Source organism: Halichoerus grypus, chromosome 5 (genome assembly GCF_964656455.1).
Source record: "Halichoerus grypus chromosome 5, mHalGry1.hap1.1, whole genome shotgun sequence".
Taxonomy (NCBI): domain Eukaryota; kingdom Metazoa; phylum Chordata; class Mammalia; order Carnivora; family Phocidae; genus Halichoerus; species Halichoerus grypus.
The window spans coordinates 43,170,147-43,187,851 of record NC_135716.1 but is presented as its reverse complement, the minus strand read 5'-3'; the positions used below and the strand labels follow the sequence as shown (position 1 = coordinate 43,187,851).

Genomic DNA, 17,705 nt, shown 5'->3' with positions numbered 1-17,705 from the left:
ATCTACACGTGTGTAATTAGTTTTGTTTGCGGTGCAGACTGCGCCCTGAGTGAGTTGACAGGTGTGTGGCTAAACAAATAAGAAAACTGAGATGAGGGAACACAGATCAACACAAATCCATCTCCACTAAGTTTACTCAGATGGTACCCACGTGTAGTAGCCAGCAGTGTAAATGGTAACATCTTGTTATTAATTGAGACAAAAGTTCACAGGCTACTCAAAAATTCTCCCAGGTTCAGGCTCTCTTTCCAGTATTTGTGATGATATTCTATTTATAACCTCGACAATCTCCATATATCAATATTAGATATGGCTACACATTAAGCATTCAATTTCTAAAGCACAATTATAATAACAGTTGTACATATAACTAGAATCAATAAAGGCTTTACACAGTCCCGAAGCCAGTATTACACTCTATGTTAACTAATTAGAATTTAAATAAAAATTTGAAAAAATAAAATAAAAGGAAGGCTTTACGCCATCTAGGTTAAGGTCAAGTCACCAGAAGACAGTGCTCCCTTCATCACTAATTTGCAAGTGCCAGCAGGCAGACTATATAACCCATTAGGTCTCTCTTCCTGGTTAAGTGTTTTATGAAAATAAAAGATACAGCTGGAAAACAAGGCTGTCTTAGAGACCGTGTCTTCAATTAAAAATCAGACAACACGCATCCAACACGGTGTGCAGGAGCAGAACTCCCTGGAGAGCTTGCTGCAGCCTCAGAGGCTCGCGGTGCCCTGAGATTTTGTTCTGGCATGCTGGGGGGCAGGGTGCAAAGAGCTGGGCTGTGCAGGGGCACACGTCTCCCTGACGCGGGTGAAACCCTGGCCCGGCCTTGAAGCTCTGCCCCGAGCCCAGCGTGACCCTGGAAAGAGGAGCTTAAGTTTTGCGCCTGCCTCTGAGTCAGCCAGTCCCCCAGCTTCCTCTCGGAGACACAGGGACTACTGGGGATGTCAAGTGTTTACCGCTCTAAAAGGCCCCACATACCCTTTATTTTTGTAAAGACGCCACTGAACGTGAAATCGGCACTATGAGTGTGAGAACTATCTGTTTGGCGTGTCCACCCAAAGGAAAGGTACCTAGCGCGACCGGGTCCGGGTTGACGGGGCTCTGCTGCCTGGAGTGGCCGCCGCCGCCGCCGCCACCTTTCTTCAAGTCCTCGGCGTCGCTGTAGCGCCGGATCCAGTAATTCAGCTCCTCGCGGTCGGCCTCCTGACACCGCCGCAGTACAGTGAGGGACCGCCGCGTCTTCTCCACCATGTCCATGATGCAGTTCAACAGCTGTGGGAGGGACGGGCACGGGGGAAGAACACAGCCATCACCACCACCGAACCACTCTGGCGGACAGCGAACCGATTACCGCGGGATGATGAAGGATGCCACTGTGTTCCCGAAGGCTTCCTTCAGCCTAGTATTTTCAAAGGTCGGATTTGAAATGGAGACCCGACAGAGGAGTAAACTCAATGGGAATGAGAGTAAAACGTGGGAGGCGTGAACATGACTCACGACAGAGAGTTCGGCTGAAGGCACACAGCCAAGTTCCCAATACTAATCCCATTACTGTATAAACCCAGTGACCCGTTTGCAATAAAACAGGAACCCACGGATCTGGCTCTGAGGGTTCCTTTCCACGACCTCACATTTCTCTTACGTTAGTGCCTTTGATATCAATGTAGAAATCAAATCCTGTATTTTATCGCAAATATTCCCATTCATTCCTTTCTTCAAGGATAGCACAAAACATAATAACCTCAAAGCATCCCCAGCATTTCTTTTATCATATAACCCCACTCCGGTTGTTTCTGAAACATATTTTAACCTAAGTGATTACCGACATCTTACATGGTCAAGATGTTTCCATTCCTCTGCCCATTCTCTGTCTGTTAGTCTGTGATCAATCATTTCTTCTTGACGTGTGCCATGCAACCCTATGAATGTAGAGAAGAAGGCTGAATCACCCTACAGCATTCAGGACACACACAGGCACTTAGCAAATCCATACACACACAGGCACTTAGCAAAGACTAAACTAAATGATGTGAAAATATATTCGATTTTGAATGGAGACATAAGTCATACTCACGTTCACAATTGCCTAATGGGCTCTTCACAGAATGATAAAATGTTAAAAACTAGGAGGAATGTTAGAGGTCATATGGTCTGAACCCTTTCTTTTATGTAGGAAGAAAGGGGAGTAAAGTGACACCAAACACTGAGTCAGTTATCCATATAATGTTCCCAAATTGAAAATACAAATATATACTAACTCTTAATAAATATGAGAAACCACAAGGAGACATTAAGTGGTTTCAAAGTGTGGCTCTCTACCATTAAAAATAAAGGCAGCATAAATCACTTTACATGGGCAGGGATATGCTTTTCTAAAACAAGCACGGTAAAATTTTTCCACATTTCATTAGCCACAGAGAGGCAAATGAAACAACCCTATTGCATATACCTCCATGATGAAATTAGGCCATGAAGAGAGGGCTTGCAAAATATGAAAGCAATATATGCTCATTTGATTTACCAAAAAAAAATTTTTTTAAAGAAATACACTGGACGTCATTTAGGAAAAAAAATGCAACATACCAGGTATAATTCTGGACAAATATCTTTTTTTTAAAGATTTTATTTATTTTGAGAGAGAGAGAGAGAGAGCTCATGTGTGCAAGTGGGGGGGGGCAGAGGGAGAGGGAGGGAGAGAATCTCAAGCAGACTCCCTACTGAGCGTGGAGCCTGGCCCAGATCTGGATCTCACAACCGTGAGATCATGACCTGAGCCGAAATCAAGAGTTGGCTGCTTAACTGAGCAACCCAGGTGCCCCAACTTTGGACAAATATCTTAAATCCAAGCCAAGAAACCAAAAATCCCAATTTGAAATCTATAACCTTAAGTATTAATGCTCGTTAGCATCACAGTTAAGGTACAACACAAAAAGGTGACATGGAAAAGCTTACCAAGTGAGCAACAACAGCAATGGCCATGAGCAATTAGGTAGGATGCTCATCAAAACAGAAACAAGTGTGTCTCACTGAGAGGATAGGGTGGAAGGCTATGAGCAGAGATACCAGGAAACGTGTTGCTCATCTTACAAATTCATTATGGAGGAAACACCTTAGTTTCTACTACAAAAGAAAGGCATTGGACTATGGCAATATTTTCCATTTTAAATGATTAAAACCCCTTTTTGGTTAGTACTTCTCACACCATTACTCTGAATAGCAAATTAAGTCTGGCATGGTTTGGGCTTCTAGGCACCTAGGTAGGCTCCTTCTCAAAAGGGCATCATGGGGAAGTTAGAGGACAGTGAGACTTAGGAGATACCGCATTTCACTTTCCGTGAAGTCAGAGTGGTTAGAAGTCCCCTCTTTTACCTGATACAGAGAAATAAAGATGATGAGTCACATGACTCTTTTTAGCCAACCATGAAATGCAACTTAATTTATAGCTGATGGAGGCGCACAAACACGACGGCGCTTTCTCAGATTAAATAAAAAGCTAAATATAAAACACTTCACATCATTCTTATCTAATTAGAACATGTTCGGAGATACATTTTTAAAGTTAAAATTGTCAATGCCACCTATTGGTAAAAACGTAAAATTGCAAATATGTGTTAATTTGCATAATAGAAAAGACATTGGGGGAAAAGAATATTTAGTTATTACTCAGTTGTGACTATTTCAAGTTGAAATGTTTGCAAATATGTAATTTTTGTTGACTTATTTGTTGCTTGTGTTTTAGGAAATAAAAACACTACCACTGAAATGAGTCATCACAGAAAACAACCAGAGAGTGATGAAGATATAAATATGGCATCGACTTTCACAAAGGAGGCATCTTACTATTTGCTTTTAAGGACCAAGAACTCCAGAGGTCTCAAAAGTTTCAGGAGCGCCTGGGTGGCTAAGTCAGTTGAGCATCTGACTCTTGATTTTGGCTCAGGTCATGATCTCAGGGTCATGGGATTGAGCCCTGAAACAGGCTCTGTGCTAAGTGCGGAGTCTGCTTGGGATTCTCTCTCTCCTTCTGCCCCTCCTCCCACCCCGCTCCTGTCCTCTCTCTAAATGAATAATAAAATCTTAAAAAAAAGTTTCAAAAATTCAGCAGACCTATGTCAATGATGATACAAGCTCTAACACCTGGAGTAATATTGATGAGCCATAGGATGTCTGTGGCTAATGAGATTCCACCATTTGTGGAATACTGCTAAGCTTCATCTCATTAAAAAAAAAGAAAAAAAAAGTACATTAGAAACATGTTTGAGCCCAAGTACTTGGTAAGAAAATATATCATTTGCTGCTTCTGAACTCTGAAGGTCATTTGTTAGATAGAATCAAATCTTTAAAAAGGAAAATCTAAGTCAACTCAAAATTTTGCATTTATTAATTTCTCTATTTCAGATACTTAAATATTCATCACCACACAATTTTCATTTATATTCATAATACCAAAGGGATATACTAGGGGAAAATAACTCATAATCATTAAAGAGCACATTTCCATTTGTGGGCAATCTGACAGTAATGTTGAATCCTAACTAGTTCTTATAGTTTAGAAGATTTTAGCTAACTAGACTAAAACTCTTAAGTTTACTTATAAACTAATGCTGTTTGTAAAGGTATTTTATTAAAAGATTCTAGTGAGTGTATGTCTCTACATAATAGGCACTTATAAGTCATTCTAGACTAAGTATACCTTTATGACAATTTTTATATTCTCAAAATGGCAGCCTGATGTAACACCACCATTTGTTACTCATACATCAAGATTTTATTTTACATTAACACACACTAAACTGTGCCAGACTTTAGGGACGGTTAAGTAGTTGCACATATTTATAGAGATTAGCACTATTGGTTTTATAAGCTAATATAATTAAAAGGTAAGGAACGTGGTCTGAAGAAAAATCACATAAAACCAGTAGGTATAGATATAATTCATGAAGGGACAGTTTACATTACCAGATGAAAACATAATCATTGCACATAAGCCTAATTACTTCCTTGCTGATTACTTTATGGTGCACCGGCACTAATATTTTATAAAATAGCATTTGCTGCCTAACAAAGAGGCCGTTTCCTAGCACCTACAAAAGCAGGATATCTTGAATTGGTCTTACAATGACCTGGTGAGTCCACTTCTATTTGAAAATGAGCAATCATGGTTTGGGGGCCTAAAGTCATAAATAAATGGCAAGACCTTTACTTGGAATGAGGTTGTTACCACATTTGATGGGGGGGGGTCAAAATATTGATCCAGGTTGAAAAATGACATAACCACTTTCGAGAGCTCTTCAGAAATAGTACCTGAGAGAACATGAGACAGACTGGCTATTAAGAAAGCACAAATGATACACTTAGCCATTTGTCTGACACACTATAGAAATGTAGCAGTGACTGTTGTGGGGAAGAAGAACTACTTTTTGACTGTCTCACAACCAGGGCCTCAATCATCGCCCCTCCCCTCACCCTGAGCCTCCTTTTCTATTTTCTGAACAAAATTTGGAGGGTTAAATGTAGAAAAGGCAAAAAGACCCAAATATGGCAGCCCTGTTTGCTAGCAGCCTAGTGAGAAAGCTTACATAAACTTCTGCTCATCACATTATCTCTGTCTCTGGCTAAAAACACTGTGCCTGCTACTCAAGCAGTGGATAACTGGCTGACCACTGTTCCCAGAGTTCTGCGTCCTCGGCCCTGTGTTCTAGTTTTCCACTTAGACGTCATCCCCTGATATTTCCGCTACCCTGCCCACCAACTCTACGAGTCAGGAAAGCTCGGCAGCAATTAGCTGACTAAAGAAGTCCTGCTGGTAAGTGGTGGACACAGGAGATGGAAAAAGAAGAAAGGAGTAACGATTGCTCTCAGTTTACCAATAGCTCGATTTGCCAAAATCAAGAATTAAAAAAGAGCCCGGGAACAGTGCTCTGATGCTGTTCCCTCAACCCCTGATCTCACGGTATCAAATCTTACCTTGTTCACTTTCCCTCTTATTTTGCATGGCAGATATTTGTTCTTTAGAAGGCAATGTCTCCTAAATGCTTCCCTTCAATAGTTTTATGTAAAGAAGGAATGAACACAAGGAAACAGATCACATATTTACCTAAACTCATTCTTTCTTTGGTACTTTGATCTACGACACAAAACTGTCAATACTAAATTTAATCACTGTCACTTGCAGGTGAGAAAAGTACCAAACCATTCCTCAAAGAACATCTGTTGATTTAAGTCAGAGACATCAGTCAATCTCATATTTCTCAAATACAGAGTACTGCGAAGACTGGAAAAATCAAATTGAACTCTAAGACTATCTGAAATAAAAGTACAATGAAAGAAAAGAAACATGTTAACATTTTAAAAAATATTTGTGGCAGACAGGCTGAATATGAAATCTCTAATGTTAGAAAAAGAAAACTAAAAATTCACTTTGTATTTGTTGAGACTTTTATATTAATTTAGATACCCCTTTCCAAAAAAAAAAAAGAAAAACTAGTCTATCATAAAGACCATAAGTAATTAAGAGAGAGAAAGCACAGCTGTTAAAGAACATACTCGTATTAACCAACTGTTCTCATAAAGGAGACAATAGAGAGAGAGAGAATTTTTACCCCTATCACAGATTTCAAGCCTCAAGTTCAGCTGAGAAGTAATGATGTGAGTCTGCAAGCATCCAATGCCATTTAAGAAGTGAGCAGATCCTTCAGTCTTACCCATAGGTCTGTTTCTGTCCCTGAGGTCCCTGTGGCTGGGGTGTCGATAGGAGTCCCTGTAGTGGTGGGCAATGGCCATATCATCCAAACGGTAGTGCTGAGGTGGAGGTGGGGTGGGGTGAGGCAGGCCATTGGGCTGGTAGGATAAGCCGTTATTCGGACTGTACCGTTGGCCTGGGCTAATAGTGCATGGTCGCTTGCTTGGATGTTCTGAGTGCAAAGGCTCTCTGTCAAAGCCATTTTCTTTGGTTCTAAAGGGGGAAGAAGAAAAAATTTCATCATGTTATTCAGAACCCAGCATAGTTGAGATACTCACATTTGAACTTACAATATAAACAGAATATTTATTTACTGGCCAGAAACTTTCTAAACTCGGCTTCCCAGAAGACCTCTGGGAATTCACTGAAACCCGTGCTGAGGCCTAAGTCATCGCAAGACCACACACATGAGAAAATGGGTTCACTCCTCACCAAACTGCCAGATAGCTTTCTGGTTGTAGCTCACATGTGTGGTGAGGTCACAAGTAAGAGGAAACTTAATCTCCCCCTCTAGCTAGCGTATTTATTCAAAAAAGACGAGTACCTGATTTCAAACAAACTATCCTAAAACTGAACTGTCTTTGGTGAAGATCCATCCAAGTTGGTATGGCATCCCTCTCCTGATGAAATCTGAAGGGATTCCCATTCCATTTATCCAACCCGACATCTGAATTTCATGTCAGAAAACATCTAAGAGCTAGCTGTGTTGTCCCATAGAACAGCTACATGCAGCTGTTTAAGTTGAAATGGAAGCTAACGTAAATTAAGTTTAAACTTGGTTCTTCATGAGCAGTAGCCACATCTCAGGTACTCACCATCACTGCCTGTGGCTATGGTATTGGACTGCACAGATAATGGTACATTTCCATCATCACAGACAGTTCTACTGGCAAGGGCTGATCACACTGAACTAATACAATAAAGCAATGCAATGTCTGGGACGTGGATACGGTCCTCCCCAGCAGTCAGAAAGAGCTACCCTGAAGTGAGCCCCTTGCCCAGAGAGCTGGTGTGACCTGTCATCAGGTCTCTGGGCAGGATGGGCACACCCTGCCTGCACTTCATGATGTGATATACAGAGCTTTGAACTTGGCTTTCAGAAGGAATACGGTCTACAAATGAGGCCCTGATAACTAATCACTGCTCCTAGATTCTCACACAGAAATAGGGCTAAAAAAATATTTGGGGCCTGGATATATCTCTATTCTTAGAGACTACTCAATATATTCAGTATAATAGGAACGAATCACATCCCAACTTTGACCGAAATCACAGCTCCTACACTGTTTCCTTTGTATTCGGCTCTCCTCACAAGACCAGCACTCTATCCTTAGACCAGTGATAATATCCACTTTCCCCAGGAAATTTCTCCATGAGAATTCTACCAAATCACAGTAGTTGTAGATTTCTACATGCCTTTTTGATTTTAGGTTGGTAACAATAGCATAGAGCCCTTTTAAGACACTTTTCCTAGTTTCCTAGATAGAGTCTAGGATACTCTCTGTCTGATAACACCAGGCGCATCTGCATAGAAACTAACTCAACAACAGAGATACAGAGATCAGAGCAATAAGATCCTGCCATGAACCATCCTGTATGTCCCTTTAGGGTAGAGCCCCAGTGACAATTTACACACACCAGACTGAGAAGGAGAGAGGAGTTAGAGGCAAAAGGCCCAAGCACACAAAGAACTGCAGAGTTTAATGTGAAATGAATATATGCCCACTAAATGCTGAAGAAAGATGCACTATTCTAGCAACAGGAGCCTGGTCAACACTGGAAATGACAGCAGGGCACGGTCCCCAAGAAAGTAGCAGCCAGAAGTCAATGCTGCTCCCATCAAAGTAGGTATCTGATACATATGGACTCCATCCATCTTGATCATTGATATCAGATGAAAATGCCCAATACATCTCAGATACTACCTGAATGCACTGCTTTAAAATAATTTTTAAAAGTGAAACGGAACAATCTAGCTATCAATTTATCTTCTAAGAGCAAATTTGCCATTCTAATCTATATTTTTATATCCTATACATTTCTCAATAAAACACTTCAACATTCAATGCACATCACCAGCATAAATCAGTTGGCAAATACTGAAGACTATTAGTAGCTATGAACATAATGCTAACACAGCACCTACCTTACCGGCAGGGTGGTGTAGTGGAAAGAGCACTGGACTGGGAATCAAGAGACCTGAGATCTAGTCCTGGCTCTTCCACGACTAGCTGTATGACCTTGGGCAAGCCACTTAACCTCTCTGGACCTCAGTTTGCTCATCTGTAAAATGAAAGGGTTGGACTAGATCAGTGGCTTTCAAACTGTGCCACCTGAGGTGCTTTTACGGGATTCTGCAGGCAATGAAGAATTTTCCCCCCAGACAATCAAGACTTCAAGGGCCAGAGGAACCCACTTACTCTTCTCTGTTTTACAAGTGTTTGGGGTTCCACCTAAGGTTTCATTTTAAAGGACAAAGTCTGCTGCTAAAATCAAGTTTGAAAACCACTGGACTAGATGATTTCTGAGGTGCCTCCCCTAGTTTGAAAGCTCTGAAATTCAATTATTCTATATTTACATCTAAATGGCATAGCTAAGACATCATGGTTATGATTGAAACACACAGGGCTAATGCTTCTCTGGCCAAACTGTGTCCAAGTCAACCACTTTAGCCAACAGAGAACTTCTCTATTCTTTGCTTTGAACAATTTATTTGTAGCTGTTTGTGTGTGTGTTGTGTGTGCGCAAAAATAGAAAATATCCTCTAAATACCTTAGAGCAGTCCCTGTTGCATTTCTAAATATGCAAACATCTCTGACCCAGCTGTCAAACCACCTCGACTTACTGGTTTTGCCTCTCCTTGTTCAATTAACAGCAACACACAGCATTGGAAGAATTCTTATAATTTTCAAAGTGGTTGGATATATGTTATTCATCTTCACCCTCAGATCAGCCGCCTGATCAGTGCTATTACTTCACTGACCCATTATTATGAAAAAAGAGGTTTTTCCCCCTAAAGCAAGGACGGTAATATCTGAAGCAGGGCTAGGTCCTGAGTCTGTCCTATCATTTCTATCAGGACCCTGCTGTCCTATCCCTCTGCTAGCTATCGAAACAATAAAACTCATCACCTCACAAAGGTAGTTATATTTTAAACAGCAAAGCATTAAAACATTCACGGCTCATAGAAACAAAGCTATGAAAGGTTTCCCTGGTGCTTCCACAAATCACCCTGTCTGGTTATAAAGCCAACCCTATTCAAAGGATGTACGTCCAGAAAGGTAACTAAAACATCTTAATTGCTATTTGTCTGTCCTCGTCTTTAGAAATGCCAACAACTATCTACACCTCATTTGCTTGAGCAAATTCCAAATCAGCTCTTTTTGTGTTGCCCTTCCAAAGTGTATTGGGCTAAACGAACAAATTGTCCCATTACTTTTCATTGTCCCATACCAGCATACTCTTGAAATAACTCAAATTCTAGTGGGAAGTCCGTCATGTCTCAGAGATTTCTGGAAGGCATTTTTTTGTTTGTTTTTTAAATCAGCCTGAGAATATTCTCTCTCTCTACCAAGAGAAATTTTCCTGAACATAATCCAACCACTTCAACATTTAGATCCCAATCACTTCTCAAGAGTCTGATGGCCCTAATAATAAAGGGCCACTCAGGACTCAACTGTGTGACCTTGGGAAGGTTAACCTCTGGCTTCAGTTTCCTGCCCAGTAAAATGGGATGAATGGGAAATAATAAACGTTAAAACAAACACAACAAAACTTAACAGACAACCTAAATTACATTCTACCCCATCTCAGGCTGTTCCCTCGCCCCCCAGCTCCTCAATAACAGAGGCTATGAACAATTTTAGAAAGAAAACGTATGGTTTTTAAACATTTTCCTCTACATAAAATATTTCAAAAGTCATGACTAGCTAGTGTGCACTGATATTCCCTATTTATAAAAAACAGTGTAACATTCAAGGAAATGAGGGAAAAATGAAAAAAATTATAAAATCATGACAATAAATGGAAGGAAAGGAGCAATCCCCTATATGACTAGAATAGACTTAAGTTTAAAAAAAATTTTTTTATGTGGGGAAAATATCACAATAAAGATTGTTCTAGGGAGCGCAAATCAGTACAGCATAATAAGCCTTAAGATGGCAAGGAAGAAACTTAGTAATTCTAATCTTGCTCCCTGTATAAATAAATACCTGCTTTAGGGGCTCACTTTTTTGAGTTATCACAAGTATTTCAAAGAGAACATGTCCAAACTGACCTCATCTTTCTCTGGTACTTCCTGTACCAGTCAATTGTCATCCAAGCAGAAACTTAGAAGTCATGCTACAACCTTCTTCTCCCAATCAAGTCCTGCCAAGGGCCTCTTAAGCATCTCGGGCACAGGTCCCTCTGCCTAGTCCAGGACGCCTTATCTCGGCCTTTCACACCACTGTCCCACTCGACCAGATTCTCAGCCAGAGCCAGGGCGGAGATGCCAGCAGACACTCACAATAGTAAGATACATATATTTATTCTTGTATTTTAGAAATCTAGATTTAAATCTCAGGAGGTAATAGCTCTATGTTTAAAGAGCCCAAAGACATTAATAACTTAATATTAAGCACATCTTCCTTCCCTTTTCTTTTTTTTTTTTTTAAAAGATTTTATTTATTTCACAAAGAGAGACACAGCGAGAGAGGAACACAAGCTGGGGGAGTGGGAGAGGGAGAAGCAGGAACCCCGCTGAGCAGGGAGCCCGATGTGGGGTTCGATCCCAGGACCCCGGGATCATGACCTGAGCCGAAGGCAGACGCCGAACGACTGAGCCGCCCAGGCGCCCCCTTCCTTCCCTTTTCTAACACACGTGATCTGTTAAGGTTTCCACAGACTAACTGAATACTGAATCAAAAGGGGGGTAAAATCATTCTCGACATCATATTTTCAAAACATAAATCAGCAAAAGGTCTCTTCAGGAATTGTTAGGAACTAGGTAAGTTTAGATAAAAATTTTACATACCACCTTTCCACCGGTGTTGAGTAAGGCATCTGAAATAAAATATATTACAAACTACCCTGCCTCCTTAAAATGACATTCAAGCCAAATTCTTCATGACACCCCAGAGCGGTTTCCCAGTGTTTTTGCTCTCTCCCTGGAGGAAGTGGGATATGTAGATGGGGAAGAACAGAGAGCTGAATGACACAGGACCATTACTGCTGGGCCTTTCGGAAAGGAATGCCTTCCATCTCTCCGCGGTTAAAGGAGCACCCAGGAGCCATCCTCCCGAGCAGCACATGCTAACACCTTCGGGAACGAGTAAGATGCAGGTGGGTGTTTGCCACTCCAGACATACAGCCACAACACCTGTGGCCCTTCAAGGATTACAGTATGTAGGTTCACAGAGCCATCTGAGTCTTCCCTCCTGTGTCTCCTCAAGCTTGCCACCTGCTCAGCTAGCTACTGGCTGTCCCCCTGCCTTTCCTAATTACTGGCCACTGCAAGGTACTCAATTTCCCCTGCTCCTGCTATCTATCTGCAACTGTGCTTTCTTTTTCTGATCAGTTATCTATAAATTCCAATGGGAACCCTCCATTTTTTTCTGGTCAGTGAACCAATCATTGCATTTTGTTCCTGCACTACACATGGCTATTTTCATTGCTGTGGGTGTTTCAGAGATGCATCTTTTAAAATAAAAGAAAGCAAGACAGTAATCAAGAAAGCAAGCAAGCAAGCCTCTTGAGAGACAGAACATTTGGTATACTACGGGAAATGATTGCATTAAATGTTAAACTTTATTTGTTCAAGTAGCATTGTTGGCATTGTTGTGTGTGTTGTGTGTTGTGCTGTGTGTGTGGTGTTTTGCTTTGTTTTGGTTCAGACACCCAGTATGTGTAGTGCACCATCCTAAGCTTTACCGGGAATACAAAGATGACTGAGATAATCCACGATCCCCCAAAACCCTCCCCATAAGATTATCATTTAGTACTAGACGAATTCTTTTTGGAAGGGTGCTGGGAATTAATCTTTACCATAAACACAATTTAATTAGAGACGTAAGGTTTCTATACATTCATGCAGGACCTGAATTTGGCAGGTAGCATAAAAACAGTACAAAAGTGGATTGGGACATTAGAAGGAGTAAAGCTCACTCCGCAATGTGCACTCGAGAGAGCAGGGGCTTCAAGTTTTGGCACTGCTAACTGCTGGCCGTATGAACTTAGAAAGCTTACCTGCTATGTGCCTCAGTGTTTTCATCCACAAAATGGGGATGACTGTCTCAGAGCTAGCAAGGACGATCTGAAAAAATCCACATAGAGAGCCTAGCACATATTTGGCATTGAATAACTTAATTAAATCACTTTGTTTTCAAGGTGGGGCATTCCACGGCTGGTGCAAGAAACATAATCGTAAGATCACAGATGCTCGAGTCAGAGACCATGGGGGCAGAATCCCATCAGTGCACCTCTTATAAGCCACGTGACCTCAGACACATTACCCAGCCTGCCGCTATACAATCGGCCTGGTAGAAAATAAAGTGCTAGGGCGCCTGGGTGGCTCAGTTGGTTAAGCGACTGCCTTCGGCTCAGGTCATGATCCTGGAGTCCCGGGATCGAGTCCCACATCGGGCTCCCTGCTCGGCAGGGGGTCTGCTTCTCCCTCTGACCCTCCCCCCTCTCATGCTCTCTGTCTCTCATTCTCTCTCTCAAATAAATAAATAAAATCTTTAAAAAAAAAAAAAAGTGCTAGATATACAGCAGTCTCCCCTCATCTGTGGTTTCACTTTTCACAGTTCCAGTTCCCAAGTCAACCGCAGTCCAGAAGCAGATGATCCTCCTCCTAACGTATCGTCTGAAGGTCAGCAGTAGCCTCACGCGACATCGCAACGCCTACGTCACTCACGTCACTTCATCTCATCACATAGTCATTTTATCATCCCACATCATCACAAGAAGAGTGAGTACAGTACAAGAAGATATTTTGAGAGAGACCACATTCACATCACTTTTACTGCAGAACATTGTTATGACTGTTCTATTTTTGTGGTTAAGAACATGCTGCCTAATTTATAAATTAAACTTTATCATAGGTACGTACGTATAGGAAGAAACATAGTATATATAGGGTTTACTATCTGTCGTTTTAGGCATCCACTGGGGGTCTTGGAAAGAACGTATGCCCCACAGATGGGGGGAAATGACTATACATTAATATGTCAGTTACTTAGCATGAGACTTGGCACATCTTAAGTGCTCAGTAAAATAGTAACTATTTTTAATATTTATGATTGGGAAGCTTTCATTCAAATAGTAGATACTGCTTGAGTTAGCCTGTAAAGAATGTAACATAAATTCCCTATATTTTGTCACAGAAAACTGAACGCAGTAACAATACAAATTTAATTCTGATTGGCATAGCCAATTAATCCTCCAATTCATTGTAAAGTGCACCTACCTTTTCTTTTTAGAAAGACAGAAATATTGAAATCCCATTTATGTTACAGAAATGGAAAAATGGGCCTAGCTGGTTCAGCTGGTGGTGCTGCCATGACAAATCTTACATATTCAACCAACACAGTTTCAAAATGACTACCTTCTGACCCTCCAACCCTCAACATTTTTTAACTTACTCATTAAGCCAGGAAACCTGGCTGACTGTGGATCCTCTGTCATTAAAAAAAGATTTATAAACCCCCAGAATATTATACCATCGCATTTACCCAATTGAGCAATTACTCAGCAGAAATAAATGAGGGAAAGTAAGGGGGGAAAAAACCCTAGTTCCTAGTTGAGCTTTCCTTATTTAAACTGCACATTAAAACATATTTTGTGCAACTGCAAGATTCCAGGTCTGTAAATATGCTGGTTTTGCCCCTAAGAAGCTTCATGACTTTAAGCAAGTTCTTTGGGCCGTCATTTCCTCAAGCGTAAAGAGAAAGGGTTGGCCTGGTAGATCCATAAGATCCCTCCCAGCTGACGAGCTACAGAATTCTAAAGGTCAAACAAGTCTTTTTAGAGAGTAATATTTAATTATTGAGGGAGGAGAAAATACATATTAATGCAACCGCGTGGCCTACATAATAAAGTCTAGATGTGTTAAGCTGAGAACGATTTAAAGCATAGTTCTATTAAAATGATGATATATAAGAAGAGGATTAATACTTAACATCGATCATTTGAAGTAGTAAGGGGTGGAGGTAGAAACAGTGTTACCCATACAAACCCAAAGATCATTGAGCTTGATTTCTTAAACGAGAAAGATTCTCTGAGTCAGAAAATCAGCATTAACAGATGCAAACGTAATATTAAAGATGAATTATAAAAAAAAAGCTGCAGGATCAAAGCTGTGAGAAAAGACAGACAGCAATGATAATTAACACAAGTGTTTTCACCTTAATAATTTTTATGCATTTTGTTGTCTCAAAAGAATGCAGCCTTCTCTAATTGCTCCTTCTCTCCTCAACTCCGTGTGAAAGTGTGAGTGTCTTCATGACTGTCATGGCGAGAAGTTTTAGAGAGCACTCTTAGCTTCTAGTCTTATCTTTGAAAGCAGTCACTTCATTTAATCAGCGCCAGGAAGGTTCCTATCCCCTTTGTCAGCTTCTCCCAACACAGAATGACAAAACCAAGGTCTACTATAACCAATCAACTCTTAAATATTAACAAAGAGTAGAAATCAGAATTTTCTATTTACTTTCCTTAGTATTTTAGGAAAAACTAGCATGATTTTAAAATGAAAATTGTCTTTTTCTAAATTGGGTTCCACAGTATTCTACCACAGACCTACAAATTTAGTATAGTTGTTCAGAAGCTCACCCTGGAGATATTTTAAAAAGAAAGTAGAATAAATTTCACTGTTTCTTACAGGAAAAAAAAATGATTTCATAGATTCCCCTCAGAGTCTTCATTTCTCTGTAAATAACAATAATGTTTAAAAAAAAGAAGAAACATAACCAGTGGCAATCATATTTAAGGATGAGAAGAAAGTTAAATTTGCCACAACCCATCCCTGAAACACATGATGATTGTTTAGTAGATTAAATCTGCAATCGTCACAGAATTTAAGCCCCCAAAGTTGTAAACAAAATATAGAGCGCTCTTTTGTTCGTGACATGTCATGAACAAATTACCAAAATGTGTTTTCTCCTCAGGTGTCAGTTTTTCCCTCTTTTAGTGACTGATGGTTCCCAGTGTTATTACAGAAACAGATTGATCTTTTTAATGAGCCAGTTTAATAGACTCCAAAATCTCACCGTGGCTGCTCATCCATGTCAGACCATATGCACCAACAAAACATTCAGTAAAACAAAAAAAGCTCTGCTGTCAGCTCCATACTCTATAAAATTTCATATAGTAGATCTGGATATACAGATAAATAACCAGAGGAGAGGAAAATGCATATGCAAACAAGATGCAGAAAATATATGCAAAAAAAATACTGTAGAGACCCATATTTTCTTGGCTCTGATCATATTCCCACAAGATACAAATGTATTTACACAACATATTCTCATTACCCGTCCTCCTAACTCTAAGGAAATCCATTTGCCATCCTTCCATTAAAACACACACTTCAGGGTTCCACTAGAAAAAGAATGTTCCAGTCAAAGAGCAACTGTGTGAATTCTGGACTCCAGCAATTGCCTATGAATAATCGAAGGGAGAACAAGATCGGAGACTCTTTTAAGAAAGTTCTACCTGATCAAATGCAAATGTGTGTGCACAACGCAGCTACAGATCACCAAAACAAAAATGCTGATTATCTGTGGAATTTACAGGAGGTTTCCACATCGGTGTTAGCATGCTGCTCAAGGCTCACCTCAGCATCATCCAAGCAAAGCCTGCAGGCACAACACCTTCAAATATAAAACACTGGGAAAGAAAATCAGTGGGGAAATGGCTGCGATATAGAGAAGGGAATGAAACAGTTTGGTCTGTCACTTAGCAGTTGGGGTTTCTAGAACACTTCCAATTTTGCCTATAGGATTATCACAGCTATCCAAAGCTTTCCCTGGTACCCTAGCGTCCGGCCAAATAAATGTTTTCTTCGCAACTGTCCATCCAGTCTCTCCCTAATCCTTTGACATTATCCTTAAAAAATGGAGCTGCAACATCTCCATACAGGCACACAGTACGGATTTCCTGCAGGGTACAGGGGTTAGCATCTGACAGGAAGGCACACGTGAATCATCTATCCCTGGCCACTTCTTGGTTTTCAGTATCATGTGGACACGCCACTCAGACACCTGGATTAAGCAGCTGACTTTCAAAGCTGAAGTGCTAAATGCTTAAATATGACTAAGGAAAAATGGCTTGCAAAAACGAGAAAGCAGCACTGTTGGCAGATCATGTTTGGAGGTGGGTCTACAGCTTGTCAGAAGTAAAATAATGTTTAACCTTTTGCTTTCGGATTTTAAACTACCAAAAGGTCCCATGTCAAGAGGAGAAAAATTCCAGAGACTGTAGCATAAAAACTGCTTAACAGAGGATTATGTAATAACTGTATGTAAACTGGCTGGCTTTTAATAACATTCTGATTTGCAAAGCAGCTAATACATTTAAGGGTAGCTAAGTCGGTCACAGATAGATGTCTCTGAGTAGCTCCAAGATCAAAAGCTCCTATGAATCTGGAACATAATTGTGCCAGAATGTTAACCTCTCAAAGGCTGTTTCACTCATGCCTGATGAAATGCAGACAGAAAGTGGATAAGGAGAGAAAGGAAACAAAGCATATGACAAATACGTTTCTGAACACGGTTTCATTTCAATACAGTTCCATATTTTTACAAATATGATGCAAGATGCTGCTAATAAGACTTCAAATTCCTATATTAGAAAATATTTGTAAATGAGGATAGGTACTCAAAGAAAATCATTTTAATAGGTGCACGGGGAATTTCGCGAATACGGCTTATTCAACAACTACTTTGTAGGGTTGAATGGAGAAGGGGCTTTATTT

At 40.5% G+C, this 17,705-nt stretch overlaps 1 protein-coding gene across 1 annotated transcript in view; it reads right to left on the bottom strand.

The window, feature by feature from the left end:
- RUNX1T1 (RUNX1 partner transcriptional co-repressor 1) overlaps positions 1-17,705 on the bottom strand; it is a 132,011-nt gene that overhangs the window by 29,083 nt on the left and 85,223 nt on the right. Inside the window, 3 exon segments of the mRNA XM_036081518.2 lie at positions 1,083-1,284; positions 1,846-1,931; positions 6,717-6,967. Of these exon segments, the coding sequence (XP_035937411.1) occupies positions 1,083-1,284; positions 1,846-1,931; positions 6,717-6,967 (539 nt within the window).